At 42.6% G+C, this 17,537-nt stretch overlaps 2 protein-coding genes across 2 annotated transcripts; both read left to right on the top strand.

Annotated features, from left to right (window-relative positions):
• Nucleotides 1-168: 168 nt before the first annotated feature.
• wdr81 (WD repeat domain 81) lies at nucleotides 169-13,321 on the top strand. The gene is made up of 12 exons (XM_077611297.1): nucleotides 169-401; nucleotides 1,208-1,672; nucleotides 2,011-5,537; nucleotides 5,610-5,717; nucleotides 6,367-6,566; nucleotides 6,636-6,817; nucleotides 6,891-7,056; nucleotides 7,397-7,562; nucleotides 7,636-8,433; nucleotides 9,106-9,251; nucleotides 9,357-9,539; nucleotides 11,404-13,321. Exons 2-12 carry the CDS (start codon nucleotides 1,311-1,313, stop codon nucleotides 11,728-11,730), a joined length of 6,165 nt encoding a protein of 2,054 aa, XP_077467423.1. The 5' UTR covers nucleotides 169-401; nucleotides 1,208-1,310; the 3' UTR covers nucleotides 11,731-13,321.
• A 266-nt stretch (nucleotides 13,322-13,587) lies between these two features.
• Nucleotides 13,588-17,346, top strand: serpinf2b (serpin peptidase inhibitor, clade F (alpha-2 antiplasmin, pigment epithelium derived factor), member 2b). The gene is made up of 10 exons (XM_077611298.1): nucleotides 13,588-13,704; nucleotides 13,792-13,840; nucleotides 14,002-14,072; nucleotides 14,155-14,208; nucleotides 14,468-14,741; nucleotides 14,910-15,053; nucleotides 15,289-15,477; nucleotides 15,545-15,687; nucleotides 16,311-16,515; nucleotides 16,661-17,346. The coding sequence occupies exons 3-10, from the start codon at nucleotides 14,019-14,021 to the stop codon at nucleotides 16,999-17,001; spliced, it is 1,404 nt and encodes a 467-aa protein (XP_077467424.1). The 5' UTR covers nucleotides 13,588-13,704; nucleotides 13,792-13,840; nucleotides 14,002-14,018; the 3' UTR covers nucleotides 17,002-17,346.
• Nucleotides 17,347-17,537: the final 191 nt, after the last annotated feature.

Raw genomic sequence — 17,537 nt, 5'->3', positions numbered from 1 at the left:
AATAATTCTTAAATTTTTAGCTAGTGGCAATAAATTATTTTTTGTATGAGTTTAATATGCAATATTGTTTAATTTCAAACCGCGTCATTAGGAATGCATTTCCCGGCTCTACCTTATCACGTGAGTCACATGGTGTGAGTGTGATGTTGTGTCACGTGACAAGCCGTTTTTCCAAACATGGCTCCTGACTCGCTTGCAGTCAGAACTACAACGAGTTGGTGGTCTTTTGCCCGCTGACACGCATCCCCTCACAGTTGCAGGAGGAACAGATCCGCATATACCCTCGGCCTGGTCTCATTTTAGGGTCTTGATGTCGTAACCGGCCTGTCAATGCTGAAGTTTGAAGCGATTCGTCACTGTTAGCTCAATGCTAACTGGCGACTTCAACGGAACTGTCACAGGTGAGCCAAATTTTCATTTACTCATGTTTTTGATTATTATTAATATTAATTCCGTATTGGACTACCTGGAATGTTTGGATGGATGTTCGTTATATTTCAGTACACTCATCGTACTTTTCCCATGTTGGATTTATATTTTACAGTCAAAGACATAAAAGGGGAAGTGACTCAAATGTTTTAACCGTGAATTTTCAGGAAATTAGCTCTTTTGTGCATAAGATGAATTTGTTTAACCCTTACAGTACATTTTTGACTAATAGGTCTTTTTGATTGGGAATGAACATTTGTTAATTTAAGTCCGTCCAGTCAAAATGGACTGGACGTCTGGAGCTGTCAATGGCATGTGATGCTTTAGAGCTTCAGATCTGTTAACAGTAAAGACATCATAGTCATAATTTGTTACACATTGCAACATGGCACTGATTGGTCGCCACCATGTTGTTATTGCAAGCAGCAGATGTCAAACAACATGGATTTTTTAAAACTATATGTAGCACTAAATTATGGGAATTTAAACTGCTATCCGATAACAAAACTATCCTTTATTAAAACATCCTAAATTTGCTAGACAGGATTAATAATTCATCATCGTGAGCATGTAAAAATTTGAAACATTATCTACATCTCTATGACATTGAATTTTACAGTTGTAGGACATAATCACCCTGTAATCGTCAGTGTAAATAAAATGTGTGTTTATGGCACAGTATCATGTTAGTTCAGTTACTGTGACTTGTAATATAGTGATGTTTCGTTTTTCTCTGCAGGAGATAATAATGTGTTTTTTTTGTCTTTATCTCTCACAGGACATGTGTAAGAATTGATTAAATGTGCCCTTGTGGTTAAAGAGAACCACCTTCGCCTATATGTGAACATAGCCAGACGATTTGCTGCTCGGAGCACGTCGCAATGGATTGGCTGGCGCGTGCGGTCGAAAAAGACCTGGGCATCGACCGACGGCAATTGGGTGCCGGTCCGCGTCCCCAGGAGCTTATCGCTCTGGTCCCCACCCGCTGGCTGTCGGCCCTGCGGGAGAAGAAGCTTGTGGGCTTTGTCCGATCGGAAAGCATCAGTGAAATTGAAATCCGCACCTATCTCCAGTGCTCTCAGGCTAAGTTGCCGCCTGGCTGGACACGAGTGTGCGTGCAAGGTTTAAGAAAATGCAAGCTTAGCTACAGGATAGTCAGAGACCCGTGTCTTCAACCAAATGATTCATCAACAAAGGAATCCTACGTTAGCACCATGCAACATGTATCGCTGCATAATGTCAGGTACTGAATACACAAAAACTCACTGAAAGTGAGTCGAGTGTTGCATGTTTTTTTGTTATTCAGAATATCAGGAAGCACTACTTGTCAATTAGAATGTTGGGCAATTGCATAATTGCAGCTACTTTTTCTATTAATGTAACATTTAATGTAGTTCTACATTACCTTTGAAAAAAATCACTATGTATTTTAGATTCACAAAACATATTCCAAAAAGTGGGGACGCTATACAAATTGGGAAATCAAAACAGACTACAATTCTGTGGACTTGCTAAATTTCAATATTTCCTTTAGAATAGAACATATATAACAAGTCGAAATAACTTCTTTTTTTCCTGCAGGAATCTGTGGCGTGAAGCCCACTCCAGGCTTGTGCAGCCGTATGCCGGAGCTAGTGAACAAATGCACATCACTGCCGTGGATGCGGTTCGCCATGCCCTTCAAAAGCTCTTCAACACTTCATTCTTCTCTTGTGAAAAAGTTTCACCGTCTCCCTCCCCGGCTAGAGAGAGAGAGAATTTCTCGACATCAGCCACATTTGCTTTTTCCAAGCCAAACCCGGACCATTTATGTCCCAATGTTCTATCAGCGGAGTGTCTACTGGAGACTTCGGAGATGTTTTATGTGGTTCTACCTTACACGCAGTATTCCCTCCACGACATTGTCTCCTTCAGCCCAGCCAAGCTTGCCAACAGTCATGCCAAAGTGTTATTTATTATTTACCAGTTGCTAACAGCCATTCAGGCGTGCCATGCCTCAGGTCTGTCCTGTGGGGACCTATCCCTGCTGGACATAGCGGTTGACGAGCAGCTCTGCAGCTCTCTTAAACTGAACCTCGCCCATTATGAGGATCTTGGGAAGCCGAGCGGCGATGGTCCCACAAATCAAGCACCCAAAAGCACCTTGACAAAAGCCGGCGATTGTTCACCCCCAGAGAACAAGATGCTTTGCAGTGACTGCTTTCATGAGCTCAAAACTTTAGTCCTTGACTGGGTTCATGGCCTGTTAACCAACTTTGGCTATTTGATGGAGCTCAACAGGTTAGCAGGGCGACGAGATGGCGACCCAAATTACCATCCAGTACTGCCGTGGGTGGTGGATTTCACGGTGCCGTTTGGAAAATTCCGGGACCTACGAAGGTCCAAGTTCAGACTCAACAAGGGGGATAAGCAGCTCGATTTCACTTACGAGATGACCAAAGAGGCTTTGGCGGCTGCAGTAGGTAGTGGTTTAGGGGGCGTTGGTGGAGACTTGAGTGGGTCAGTCAGTGCCAGTGTGGGCGGACAACCGGACCACCTCCATGTACCTCATCACATATCTGACGTGTTGTCAGATATTACGTACTATGTGTATAAAGCCCGACAGACACCCAAATCGGTGCTGTGCAGCCACGTGAGGTCCCAGTGGGAGCCTAACGAATACCCCTCCAGCATGGAACGCATGCAGAGCTGGACTCCCGATGAGTGCATTCCAGAGTTCTATACAGATCCCTCTATTTTCCGCTCAATACACTCCGACATGCCGGACCTTGATGTGCCTTCCTGGTGCAAGTCTTGTGAGGAGTTTATTGAGGTCCACCAACGCCTCCTGGAGAGCAGGGAGGTATCTCAGAATCTGCACCACTGGATAGACCTTAATTTTGGCTTCAAACTGTCTGGGAAAGATGCGGTCAAATCCAAGAATGTCTGCTTGCACCTTGTGGACAACCACACACACCTGACCACTTATGGTGTGGTCCAGTTGTTTGACCAGCCCCACCCGCCTCGTCTATCTACTTCTCTGTATGCCCCGGCGGAACCTCCTCTTCTCAGCCTTGCCGCTCTTGACGTGCCTTCTCTCCACATTCCACAAATTGACATGGTGGCTGACGCTGTAGATGGAACGGTGCCCGAGTCATTGGGGTGTGAAACCAGCAGTTGGACCATGGTAGACAGAGATGAAGATCTCGAACAAGGTACTGAAGCCCTCGACTCATTAATGTCAACGGGCTCATCCAACTCTGCCAGTTGTGTTGGTCAACTGCCAAATATGAATACAGCTGTAGGAAAGATTGGCGAGGCATCACCTTTATCACACTCTCCAAGTTCCTTCTCTGGTGATTGTTCAAGCTCTGGATTACGAAGTGCTGTGCTCCAAAGAGGTGGACTGGGGAACAAAAAGCAAGGGGAGGGAAACGTGACCACGACCAATACGGAGCATATAAAGATACTTCTCCCCGAGGGCTTCAACCCGCTGCAACCATTGGAGGAGCTGGAGAAGTTAAAAAATTTCCTGGTCAAGAGTCTGCATGCCCAAGTTTTTCATGCTGATACCTCTGAAGGTACAATTTCATTGAGTGAAACACCATTGTCTCTTACACGGCTCTATCAAAGAGATATGCAGGCCCTTGGAATCCTTATTGCCGAGATATTTTATTCCTCCAAAGTCAGAGGCCTAAAACCGGATGCTACTCTCAAACAACGTTTTGACGCCGTGCTCAAATTGTGCTATGTTGGCTTCCGGGACATTCCACTTTCTTTGCATCATGCGCTAGAAAAACTGCTACAAATTGATAGCCACTCTGGAACAGTACAAACAGAAACAGATCCTTGCCATTGGCCACTTCTTTTTGACTATGATCCCATCCGTGCTGGGCTTCCTGCTCCAAACCCTTCCCAGTTACTGAACACATTCATTAGTCCTTTTCCTTTTCCTTCCTACTTTGCTGCACTCCATTGCTTTATCTTTTCTTACCATCGCAAGATGGAGAATATTTGTAGTCTTCAAGGAAGGGAAGTCGTTTTCCAACTGTGGCAACAGCTAGAAACACTTCTGCGAGCCAACATCACAGCCGAGGGCCTTGAGATTCTCTTGCCCTTCATTCTAGCGCTCATGCTTGACGAGTCCACAGCCGTCTATGCTGCCTGGTACATGTTTGAGCCCATCTCCAGAGTTCTGGGCCCCAGAAATGCAAATAAGTACCTTTTAAAGCCCCTGGTCAATGTCTATGAGAACCCCAACTGCCTGAGAGGACGTTTCTATCTCTACACTGACTGTTTTGTCCTGCAGCTGATAGTAAGACTTGGACTTCAGGCCTTCTTGTCTAATATGCTCCCACACGTTCTGCTGGTCCTTACCGGCTTTGAAAGCTGGACCTCTGATTCTTCTGGAGAAGCTTGCAAAGGGTTGCAGAGTGCTACTTGTACCCTGGGAGAGGAGGAGGAAGAGAGCTTTCAGGCTGGGGATGTACGCTCTTCAACTGGATCTGTCACCGGGAACCTGGGCTGCGTCAGTGGTGCGAGCGGTGGCGTCGGGGTCGTTGTGGACACCGGTTTGGTGGATTACTCCTCTGGCATTAGTCTCAACGACCAGGTTTTTCTCTCAGAGGCCGAAGACTTTCAGAATGAGTTTTACGTTAACAGCGCAGGGGGAGATGGTGGAAAACAGCCAGACCAGAACTCCGTTGCCAAGGACCAAGACCACGAGTCTTTGAGCGTTGGCAAGCTTAGCGACAAAAGCAGCGCTAGCGAACTCTCATCAGGCGATGGAGACTCCATGCGAGATCGAGCCAGTCTTAAATCAGCCGACAGCAACCAGGACCTGAAACAAGCCAGTGAGGGCGAGGAGGGAGGGGAGCTGGATGAAGAGGAGGCAACTGAGGCTAATCATTGTAAAGTGGAGGCAGATGATCTTTCAACCTCCAAGCGGGAGCTCTCTTTCTCTGCTTGCACAGAGGCTTCAGGAACTCCTGTTTCCACTCTACAGAGTGAGTTCATGAATGGAATGGTTCTGGACGGGACTGAAAAAGGGATTATGGATGAGCAGGAAGAAGAGGTGGACCAGGATCCGTCAGAGGAATCGCGCGCAAAGGAGCAAAAAATCCTTCTTGGTGAGAATATTGCCTTGTGATGATGTACATTCAAACAGTGCCTTTTTTTATTAAAAAAAACTGTATACTCAGATACTGTCTGCAAAACAATTCGGTGGCTCTCAGCCAAACTTGGCCCGACGGTGACGTCTCGATGTGTGGCCAGGAACCTGCTCCGATTACTCACGAATTGTTACATAGGTGAGTGAACATTAATATCATTAAGTTTAAAACACATATGTCAAAGTGGCGGCCCGGGGGCCAAATCTGGCCCACCGCATCATTTTGTGTGGCCCGGGAAAGTAAATCATGAGTGCCGACTTTCTGTTTTAGGATCAAATTAAAATGAAGAGTATAGATGTATATTACATTTCCTGATTTTCCCCATTTTAAATCAATAATTGTAATTTTTTAATCAATTTCTTCTGTGTTTTTAGTTCAAAAATCATTTTGTAAAATCTAAAAATCTATATTAAAAAAAAAGCTAAAATAAACATTTAGATCTATAAAAGACTGAATATTCAGGGCTTTTAATCCATTTATATAAAAAAAATCTAAATATTATATCTAAAATGGTCTGGCCCACGTGAAATCAAGTTGACGTTAAAGCGGCCCGCGAACAGACTCTAGTCTGACACCCTTGGTTTAAACTCTACTGTGTTATAATGATTGGGCAATGTAGTGCATATCAGATATGTATTTGATGTTAAAGGGATTAACATTTTGGATTGACCAGGAGCACTAAGGTTGTAAAATACCACAAAAATACAATTTGCCTAATAATTTTCAATGCACTGTAGTATTAGTATAAAAAAATGCATCTAATATCACTTTTGTACTCTCCCTGAAGGCCCAGAAAACCATTATTTTGTAACTCCTAGCCCTGAAGAGAGCACGCTGGAGAGTGTAGGAATGGGAAGCATTTATGAGAAGAGACCTGTGATGGGCGACCAGACCGCCGCACCTATACTCGACTGTCTCATTTACATCGCTCAACTTTATGGTGAACCTGTACTAACCTATCAATACCTACCCTACATCGGATACTTGGTAAGTCAGAAAAGTCGAACTAGAAATCCCATTGAAGCTCATCAAACTATCTTTGTAAAATGCTTGCAGGTGTCTCCGCCATCTTCACAGCGTCTCAACACACGCAAGGAGGCCAGTTTGTTAGGAGCTGTTGCACTTACACAAAAGATTGTGGTCTTTCTCTCTGACACCACACTTATGGACATACTCATGAAAATTAACAGAGATGTACTACTGCCTCTCCTTGACCTGCTCACCAACCCTCACATGGGGTAAGAGATAAGTTCTCATTTCTTGAATATTGCTTATTTACCTGGATCTGGTTGTACTTCTGGTTGTGCCCAGGTTCCCCAGTGGAGGGCAGACTCGCACCGTGGTGTGTCTTAAGACTCTCAGCCTGATGGCTCTTATCTGCCTGCGCATTGGGCGGGAGATGGTGCAGCAGCACATGGCTGACACGCTGCGGCGGTTCTTTGCCGTTTTCTCCCTGCTGCACTGTCTGCGTCCTCAGGTGATCTTGCATTCGTAACTACTTTGACTCACGAATGTCTCGTCTAGTTTATTTTCAGTATGTTTTAAGCAGGCAGGCCCGTCACAGCGAGATTTATAAGAAACAAAAGGCAGGAAGGCAGATGAAAATGCGGCTAAAAATAGAAACAGGAGAAAGGAACTTGGGATAGAAGTGCCTGACTGACAAGGAAGGAGAGTGAGAGTATGTATTTTGTCAGGCTGTGTGGTGGAAAAAAACAAACAAACAGTTGTTCTCATTGTGGCTAATTAGAAAAGTTTTTCATTGTATTTCTTTTAATTTGTCTTCAGTATAAATGACAACTTATTCCTTCACACTGCAGATGGAGAGTGCGCCACGACGAGTTGAAGGGGATGTCACGGTGGTGGTTGTTAGCACACCTGAAGATCCCTGTGCAACTTATGAGTTGTCCATCCTGGAGGAACTCCAATCAGTGTTTAGCACTGAGATGGCACATGCTTCATACATACCATTTTACTGTCTAGTTGGTAAAGAACAACCTAATTTTCTTCACTGATTCGAAATGACGACTGTACAGTTTCATTAGTTTGTGTCCTGCAGGTGATATGGCAATCAGGAAACTGGTTCCCAACCACGAGCTGGTCTGGCAGTTGGCCTCCTCGTACCATCAGACCGTGAGTCACACCACGTCAAGTGTAGACATGCCTCTATCCTCTTCTTCTGGTCTAAAAAAGCAGGCAGGTTACAGCCCCTTCCCCTCACCTTCTACAAGCTCCACCCCATTTGGAGACCCTCTCCCCGAATCAGGAACCTTCGGTAGCCGTCTGGTAGGAAACCGAATCCAGGTGTCCAGGGACTCCTACAATGGTGGTAGTCCTAACATGACTTTGGGTAGTTCTTGGGGACGTGCCAACCACACCACCACTCTTAACAGCAGCCCTTCTGCTGTCACTACTCCGTCCATCGGTGCACTACCTTTTTCCACGTCCTGGATAACAGGACCCCCTCTGGAGGATAGTGCCCTGAAGCAGGAGCTGGCTCGCAGCACACGGTCCTTGCAGGGCAACTGGCTGGCCTATTGGCAGTATGAAATCGGCCTAAACCAGCAAGATCCCCATTTCCACTTCCACCAGATCCGTCTGCAAAGCTTTCTGGGTCACTCTGGTGCCACCAAATGTTTGGCACCGCTCGCAGGAGAGGATTACTTCCTCTCTGGGGGTAAAGATAAAACTGTGAAGCTGTGGCCCCTCTATAATCACGGAGATGGCACACAGGAAATTGAGCCCAGGCTAACGTATACAGATCATAGGAAGTCTGTGTTCTATGTTGGACAACTGGAAGCTTCACTGGAGGTGGTCAGCTGTGACGGCATGGTGCACCTTTGGGACCAGTATACGGGTAAGGAACATCATGCTTCAATTGTCATTGGCCGCTCATATACAGTAGCCAACAGTGTACAACTGGCATAACCTATGATGTTTAGAGGTGGAGGAAGGCACAGTAGCAGTTTTTTTGTTTGATTGTTACATTCATGTCATACAAATGTTGGGGGAATTTCTTCCTATTATTAATTAATATTTGAAAGATTATCATTGCTCTGATTAGATCACTTTTCTGAAAATCAGAAATCAGCTTTGCTTTGATTGTCAGCTGGAAATATGTAAATGATGGATGATAAAAGGAGTCCGCTTAGTACATTATTTAATCAGCACAAAGTTGCCTATTTTTCAGTGATATGGTATCAACCTAAAGCACATTTGAATAACATTTTTTTTAACTTGAGTTAATACTAAATTTCATACATGACTTAATTTAAATTTGTCTTTGTGTTGTGAAAAATACTTCAGTTTATAAAAAAAAAAAAAAAAAAAAAAAAAAAAAAAAATGAAATTTGCATGCAACCCTTTTCTTTAAAGGAATGCCAGTCTCTGTCAACCAGAGCTGAAAATGGGGGAATGGTTATACCTAAACCACTATCTTTTAAAGATAAAGCTAATGGAGAGTGTATTTCTGAAGGTGCCTAGCTTAATTTTATTCGAGGGAGATTTATATTACTTTCTCTTGTCGCAGGGAGACAGATCCGCTCGTATGAAGCAGTGGATGGTAAGAATCCTATTACAGCCGTCACCACAATGCCTGCGCCACACTGCAGTGTTGTGTTCGGAAGCGCAGACTCAGTCCTCCGTTTCATTGATCCTCGAAAACCGGGACTGCAGGTATTAAATTGTCTGCGAAAATGCATCCTCTTAAAAGAGCAACATCCTCACAAGACTGAAAGATTTCATTTTGACATTCACAAATCTTTCTTTTTGTCCCTTCAGCATGAATTTAGACTGGCATACAACAACTTAAGTGCCGGGCTCATTCGATACCTGGCCGTCAGTCCGACAGGACGCACTCTAGCCGCAGGGTTCTCGTCCGGGTTCATCGTTGTGCTCGACGCTCGCACAGGACTGGTTCTCAGAGGCTGGCCTGCTCATGAAGGAGACATCCTCCAAATGAAGGTAGAAAGAGTGTCCCGTGTTAAAAAAAGTACATTTATACTTAACTTTTTGACATAGGTAATGTGATATTAGTTCATACCTTCTTATAATTTGTTTTGTGCTAAGTACATGAGGGGTGCAAGTGATCTTTCACCTTGGCTAACTTGGGGCAAGAACTGGAATAGCTTTTGAAATGGTTGCCAGTTAACTAGAGGTCACAGAAAGAACAACAACACTTTACATTCGTATCCTGGCATATTATTCAGAACTGTTTTAGTTTGTTTTGAATAAAATATTGTCGCTACCCCGTTTTATAAGGGAAATGACAAAGGCAAATCGCAAGGTATCGCCACAATAGCGACCTTTTATAATGTCTTTCAGCAGAATATTGACTAGGAGTTGTCTTTTTGAGGTAAAAAGTGCCATGCCACTGCAGTTTGTCCCCCCCCAACCCCGTTGATCTGACCACCTCAAGCTGTTTGAACAAAGCGTGGGCTGGAGGGCCTCGAGTGACACTGCTTGTCACATATTTGGAAAAATAAATAAATACATTTAAATTTTATTACACCGTGTCGGCCTCACAGCTCTGGGATCCTTGGTTCAAATCCAGGTCACGTCCCATCTGTGTGGAGTTTGCATGTTCTCTCCAGTTCTGCGTGGGTTTCCTCCCACATTCCAAAAACATGCATCCCCCGCCTCTGGCCCGGAGACAGCTGGGATTGGCTCCAGCACCCCCCGCGACCCTAATGAGGATAAAGTGGTTCAGGAGATGAGATGAGAAATTTTAATACATGAATGTTGCATTGACATTTTTAATCCAGTTCCATTAACAGGATCAACTGGTAGGATCCTGATGTCATGAACAAATCAATTTTGTCTGCTAGTGCGTGCTGCATAATTCTCCCACACAAGTAGGAGTTTGGTTCAGGAGTTCAATCAAACTCCTCTAGTAAAATATGACCATAAGGCTCATCCTCACGCTTTTGTTTTGAAAATGTTACAGTTTGCGGATGCAGTGAGTGTGAGCGATTGTTGCAGTCAACCTGTCTGTCGTCAACAGACCAAAAGGATAAGCAAACTTTATTTAACCCCAAATAGGGTCAAGGATTGTGCTTGTGCTTTTAAAGGCACAGGTTTATGCAAATATGGACAGGGGTTACTCATTAGAAGGAGCGGAGGAGGTTCGCCTTGCCACCCTCGGGCTGAGTTTACAACTAGTGACCGTTAAGTTTTAAGTAACGATAACACACATGCACACACACAACCTTCCTTTGTTGGAGTTGGATTACTGCATGGTCAATACTTGTGACTTCTAAGTGAGGAGTGTTACCTTTAAAAACTTTATTTTCTAAAACTGTTTGAAGAATACCTGCAAATAAATGCATTGTAAGATAAATGCCCACTGCAATTGGTTTTCAACAAGACTACATCTAAAGTCACGGTTTAAGGTCGGGTTCAGTCCACATTGAATATGGTAGCGGAACAAAATGTAAAAGGTTTAAATGGTATTTAATATTATAGTTTGAAAATAAATCTAGCAGCATATTATTCTATGACACACACAATGTATAATGCATTTAAAAAGAAATTTTGAGACATAGAACTTGAAGTGGTGGAGTACTAAGAACGTCTAGCTTGAGAGGTTCACACCTGCAAACTTTTTGGCCTCTGCGGATTCTCTATTTGACTCCCCTTCAAAGAATCTGCACTTTTTGGGAATTCCTGGGAAACTATAATCAGTTATATTTTGTGACCGTTTTGCACAGAATGGCTTTCAAACTGGCTTGGTAAGGAAAGCACTGCTTTGTAGTAAACTACTGCTGTCCTTTTTCGTGTTGAAAATACAGCAGGGGTATGATTTAGGTTCATGTCTATTGTCCTGCAGGCGACGGACGGCAACTTGGTGATCAGCTCATCCACCGACTACACCCTCGCCGTGTGGAAAGACCTGGAACATAAGCCCCTCCGGCAGTATAAGTTGCAGTCGGACCCCGTACACGCTCTGGATTTCTACGGCTCCGAGATCGTGACGGGAACCATGGCCAACAAGGTGGGCGTGTACTCGATGGCGGACATCTCGTTTAGCCCCATCAGTAGCACCAAACTCAGCAGCGAGAACTTCCGCGGTACACTGAGCAGCCTGGCCGTGCTGCCTACGAAGAGGCTCCTGCTCCTGGGCTCAGACAACGGTGCCATCCGCTTGCTGGCTTGATTGTCATTGGGTAACTTAAACAAGCACCTGCAGTTAAGTCCTGTGCATTTTTAAGCATTTGGGGCACCTGATGATTCAATTATTTTTGGACCTGTTTCTACAGACTTGCTCAGGGACCACTTTTGTTGTCTCTTTCCAAAGAGGTTTGCCAACCTACATCATCCCGTGGACAACATGCAACCTGCAACAACATTGGGTGCAATTCTAAACACAGACAAAACCTCAGAGGAATTGTATAATTGCACACATATAGATATAATATAAATGCCAATGTACTGAATAATGAATTATACACATTTTAATTCATTCACGTATTTGTCATTAGTACCATCCACAACGAAAATCGATCGTGTGCGGTCGATTGGTCGCCGGTCTTTTGGAACACCGGTCTTTTGGTGGCCGGTCTTTTGGTCGCCCCGACCGCGACAACGGGCGACCAAAAGACCGACGACCAAAAGACCGGCGACAAAACAAGGTAAAACAACACGGTCTACGCATCAATAAAAGCCAACAATGGGCATGAGCAGTTTCACTGAGCCGACGTGTGAGTGTATAAGAGTTTGTATGTACATGCGTTGTCCCTTTAAGAAGCTACGTCAGTCAGGGTCTTAACAAGTTCTCCAACAAAAAACAATAAAAGTCCGGGAAATTTGGAGCTTTTCTTTAGCCTAATAATTACTGGGGCATTAAGTATGACGAAATAGTAATTCGCAGTTTGTATTTAGGGAATTTGAGCAACGATTTAAATGGTAATTAGCACTTACCTTCTGGGCGACCAAAAGACCGGCGACCAATCGACCGTGTACCAAAATCGATACATTTACCAACACAAAAAAGCAACATTTTTATTTTCCCTTTAATATATGTCCAATGCACTGATAAAACTATGCAGTAGTTATAGATCAAATCTTTATTTTGTATGCAGGTTTTGTTTTGTCTAGTATGAGTATCGAGAACAAAATAGACTCCCTTGTGCAGCCTCTAAAAGTGCAGTCACATAAGCATTTGTAGGGACAAGCTGAAAATATCCATCCACTTTTTTGTGTGTATTCTGAAATGACAGGACCATATCTAGTGGTCTGAGTCGACGCCAAGGTTTTGTATTCAAACGTTTTTATGAAAAGGCATAGATCATAGATTTAAAGGTCAATTCTGGTGCAGAAATATCACTGTTAACTCTTAAAGCACTATCTGGGGTTCACGTCAAATGCTTTGTTAATGTGCTTGAACTGCCTATTGTATTTTTCTAACATCATTGTAATATTTTCCACTCTTGCTAAAGCTCAGTACTCAATAATAATCTAGTGATGTGTTTTAGAATTCACATTAGCAGTTGCGTATTGATCGAGAAGTACCCGATAACACTTATTTATCATGTAGGTAAAAAAAATGCCTCAATTTGCTGTTTATATAGGAAAGTGTGTTAAGTATTCCCGCTCAGGCTGAATCACATTGGACAAAGTCCCCCGCCGTATTTGCAGAGAAGCCATGTGTTCTCTTATAATGATACTGCTTAAATAGGACTTGTACTAATTGAGCAGTGGTTGTCCTGAACAATAAATGAAATTGAGTGTTCCCTTCTGTTCATGGAGAGACCAGTCATTTCTTGGTAAAATCCGACGTCATTCACCATGTTTTTTCCAGCCCAAGAAAAGCCTGCGGTTTATTTATAGTTTACTATTGGAGCTGTCATAGTTGACAGGAGGAAACAAAAAGATAATACGATTTTGCACTGAATGTTGGCCCTCTGCTGTGTATCAGATGCTTAGATTTTTAACTGTACGAGGCTCGGTGCTGCATTTATACAAACAAATAGTGACTTAAATGAGGCCCCGATCAATGAGGGTTGATCTTTAACCAAGTGCTGTGCGATTGCCAACCTCCGACTCTCTGGAATTCTGCAAGCCTCATTCAGCCGCTCTTTTTCGGTCAAGACGCTAGCTGTTTTTTTTTTTTTTATTACCCTAATTGAAGGTAAGGTGAACATTCTTGTCCCGGGGAAAATGTTAGATGTTTAACTGCCTGTTCATTGATTGTTTACTCTGCTTTTCGTTTATTTAGACCAAAACCCAAGAGGTCACGGCCTGACATAATCAAACCTTTCTCAAAGGTGAAGTAATTTCATTCTTACTGGTAGAAAAATCAAACTAATAAATGTTCAAGTTAGTTTCTTTGTGACTACTGTTACTTGAGCCAGCAAAAAGAATTTGTTAAAAATCTAAAGGGGATTTATTGTCAACATATTTTTACTAAAAATATGCTCTTTTACAGCTATATTACATGAGAACATGGACTTTCGGTTGATATTCATCTTTATTTGTCTCTACAACCAAGGAGTGACTGTAAGCTAGCCATATTGTGTTTTCTCCATTTTTTTTTTTTTAAATTTCAGCATAAAAATATCATAATTTTCTTTTCCAACAGAATGCTCAAAATGCAGAACAAGAGCCGGTCCCATTGGTACCTTCGAGTCAAAAGGTCAGTCTATTAAGAAAATACAGCATTTGTCGTGTAATTGATGATTTAGTCAAGATATGATTTACTGATACCAATAACCCAGCCATCAATTTTATAGCACCTAATAAATAAATAAAATGATTAACCACCGTCAAAATTGCTCTCCTTTCAAATATTACACCATTAGTTTCTAACGGGAAACCCTGCCAGAGTTTGTCACTGCACTTTTGGAATTGTTAATTAAATTTATCATTAAATAATCCCTCCAAATGCCTTCTAGGTAAACGAAGGCGAACCGGGATCAGGATTGGCAAGCACCACCCACAGTCCGCTGCTGCCCGTAGCGACGACTGTACCCGGTGAGGTGGTCTCATCCGAAGAGGACGAGGGCTGCGCGGCCATTGCCCAGAGCGATGAGGCCAAGAAAAACTTAGCCGCATCTGTCCAGAAGCTGGGCATGCAACTCTTAGAAAACCTCAAAGCGACACCCGAGCAACCCAACATCATTATATCACCTTTCAGCATCGTTTTGGCCCTCTCCCAGCTTGCTCTAGGTAGGATAATCTCACAAAAAAACTTTTTTTTTTTCAATTTTATAACAGAGCAAAAAATACTCAAGATTTGCAAAATGGTTGTAATTGATAATGATCATAGTACGTCTCAATTTTTCATCCATTCGGCTAACATTATCAAGATACACTTTTAATCAACTTACATTTCAGGTGCAGTTAATGAGACCGAGGAGCTGCTGATGCAACATCTCCATGGCAACACCATTACTTGCTATCACCATTCTGTCAATCACATCTTGGAGCAGCTCCGAAAGAGTGACCTGAAAATCGCCACACGCATCTTTCTGCGTCAAGGTCCTAAAAACATTCTATTTCCATCAATCAAGGATTAACGATGGGTCTTGATTAACTTAAATAACTCAAATGCATCAAATTTCATCTGTCCTTGAATTCCAAATAGTGGATAGAATATTCGAATTGAAACTCAACAATGTTAATAGTCTCCTTTGTCTTGTGTTTGAAATGGCACTTCAGTTTAAACATGTAAGGAGCATGTTAAATTTATATATATACACACCTGTTGTTTTAGGTTTTAAGCCAAAGGAGGACTTCCTTCAGGAGTCCAAGCGCCTTTACGACTCGGAAGCGGCTGTCCTGGAGAGTGTGATGCAGCTCAACAACTGGGTGGAGAATGCCACCAATGGGCAGATAACAGACTTCATGTCAGAAGTGCCTCCCAACATGCTGCTCATGCTCATCAACGCTGTCCACTTCAAAGGTGAGCCATCATTTCGCTCAATGAAGAGACACTCATTAACTTTGAGGCCGTTACCTTTCGGTGACAGGCGAATGGAAGGCTCGTTTCGACCCACGTCATACCACCAAGGGGGTCTTCTTCCTTGATGATAAAAACATGGTCAATGTTGAAGTGATGGAAGATTCCAAACATCCTTTGCGTTTGCTTAGTGACACTGAACTCGAGTCACAGGTGAGAAGAAAGTTCTCATTTTAAGCCTTTTTTGTCATTTTTTTTCATTGGTGAAGAAAGCTTTTCATCCCTAAAGAACATTTAAAATGAAAGTTAACACTTCATTGATATGACTTTCTGTTTTGTTTTCATTAAAACATGTTACTTTTATACTTGTAACAAGTAAAACCATCTGTCAATTGAACAAAATAAAAATGCCTTTACATCTTGCAAAAATTAGACTGTTTAAGGGATTTCCATGGTATTCTGTGTGTGTTGACATTTTTAATGATAACATATTCCTGGTAAGGTAAATTTTTGGCAGTGTATAACAACATTTTATTTATACAAATATTTTTATATTTTCTGTGTGTGTTTTTAATTTATCAGCAAGGTCCCTTCTGGTCTTGTCTGTCTTTTTAATCTTGGTGGGCGGGTTTGAAAATGCGTGAAAAATATTTTTGAACCTCCCAAGATAATATGCAAACTGATAATTTTGAAATTGTGGCTAAAGTTTACAGTACTAAAAGTTATTTTGCACTGTTGCCAGTCATTTAGCAAGTAACAAATGTTCAGTTTTAAAATGTTTGCTGGGCCACTCCCTTCTTTGAAATGTTAAAACTTGCTTTCTTCTTCCTGTACAGGTAGCAAGCTTCCCATTCATGAAGGGGATGAGCTTTTTAGTAATCATGCCAATGTCCGGACACGTGAACGTGTCTTTGCTCATTTCGAAGATGAATATTTCCAGCATTTATGACCGTCTGCCCAATGAAAGGGTCGTTCACGTTAAAATTCCCAAATTCAAGCTCGAGTACACTCAAGAACTGCGAGAAGCCTTCACGAAAATAGGTAAGCTGCAAAGGTGGGAGAAAGTAAAAGTGTGTCAATTATTTGAAAGTGTCAGCCAATTTCCTGAAATGAGTTTTAAAAATGAGAGTATAAATTTGAAAGAGGGCTGAAACGATTCCTTAATTGACCTTGTGCTCCAATCTAGGCCTCGGAAATATGTTTTCCAGTCCCAATCTGGCCGACATAGCTGACGGTCCTCTCCTGGTGTCCAACGTCATGCACAAATCTGCCATGGAAATCAACGAGGAAGGAGCCGAGGCTTCCGCCGCCACCGCCGTAGTTATCTCGCGCTCATCCAACCCCATGTTCTACCTGAGCCACCCCTTTTTCTTTGCTCTCGTGGACGATAAGTCACGGGTACCAATCTTCATGGGCATCATCAACAACCCCAATCCTGGTACACCGGTTTTGCCAAGAGGAACAGTCAAAGACGTGTTGCAAAACGATAAGAATCACGTGGGTGAGGTGGGAGGCCCACCTAAATAGGGACTGTCATGTGTGCAGCTGTTATTTGGGGGTGAGGGGGGGTTTCACAGAACAACAACAGCATCAGGATTGTACAAAATCATTGTACAAGAGGAGGTAGCTCGATTAAAATGTCTAAAGTGGCACCTTGTGTTCACTTTTTTTCGGTTTCTACCATTATGTAAGAACATAGCATTCTAGAAGAAAACCTTGGTGTGGGTGCAAAATCTTGGTAACTATTACAGTCCAGGATAAAAATGTAAACCTCTCTATTCTATTTCTTTCATGTATAAATGTATGGCAGAGTCAATCTCATATTCAGTCAATTTTTTTGATCTTTACATCAAATAAAAACTATTGATTATAGTTGTTATTACATTGCCTTGCTGTGTGAACTAATCCAGAAATTTGCAGCCTCGATATCGGAGCTCTGTTGCGTCTTTAGAGATCTTTAAATATTCAGAGGGAAATTATGCTATTTCATCTAATTGGTGCAAATTTGATTTACTAATGAGAAGACTTGGTTCACCACTTTATTTCAATTTAATTGTTGACTA

This window comes from Stigmatopora argus, chromosome 10 (genome assembly GCF_051989625.1).
Source record: "Stigmatopora argus isolate UIUO_Sarg chromosome 10, RoL_Sarg_1.0, whole genome shotgun sequence".
In the NCBI taxonomy this organism is placed as follows: Eukaryota; Metazoa; Chordata; class Actinopteri; order Syngnathiformes; family Syngnathidae; genus Stigmatopora; species Stigmatopora argus.
The sequence above is the reverse complement of the archived record's forward strand: the minus strand, read 5'-3'. Positions and strand labels throughout refer to the sequence as shown.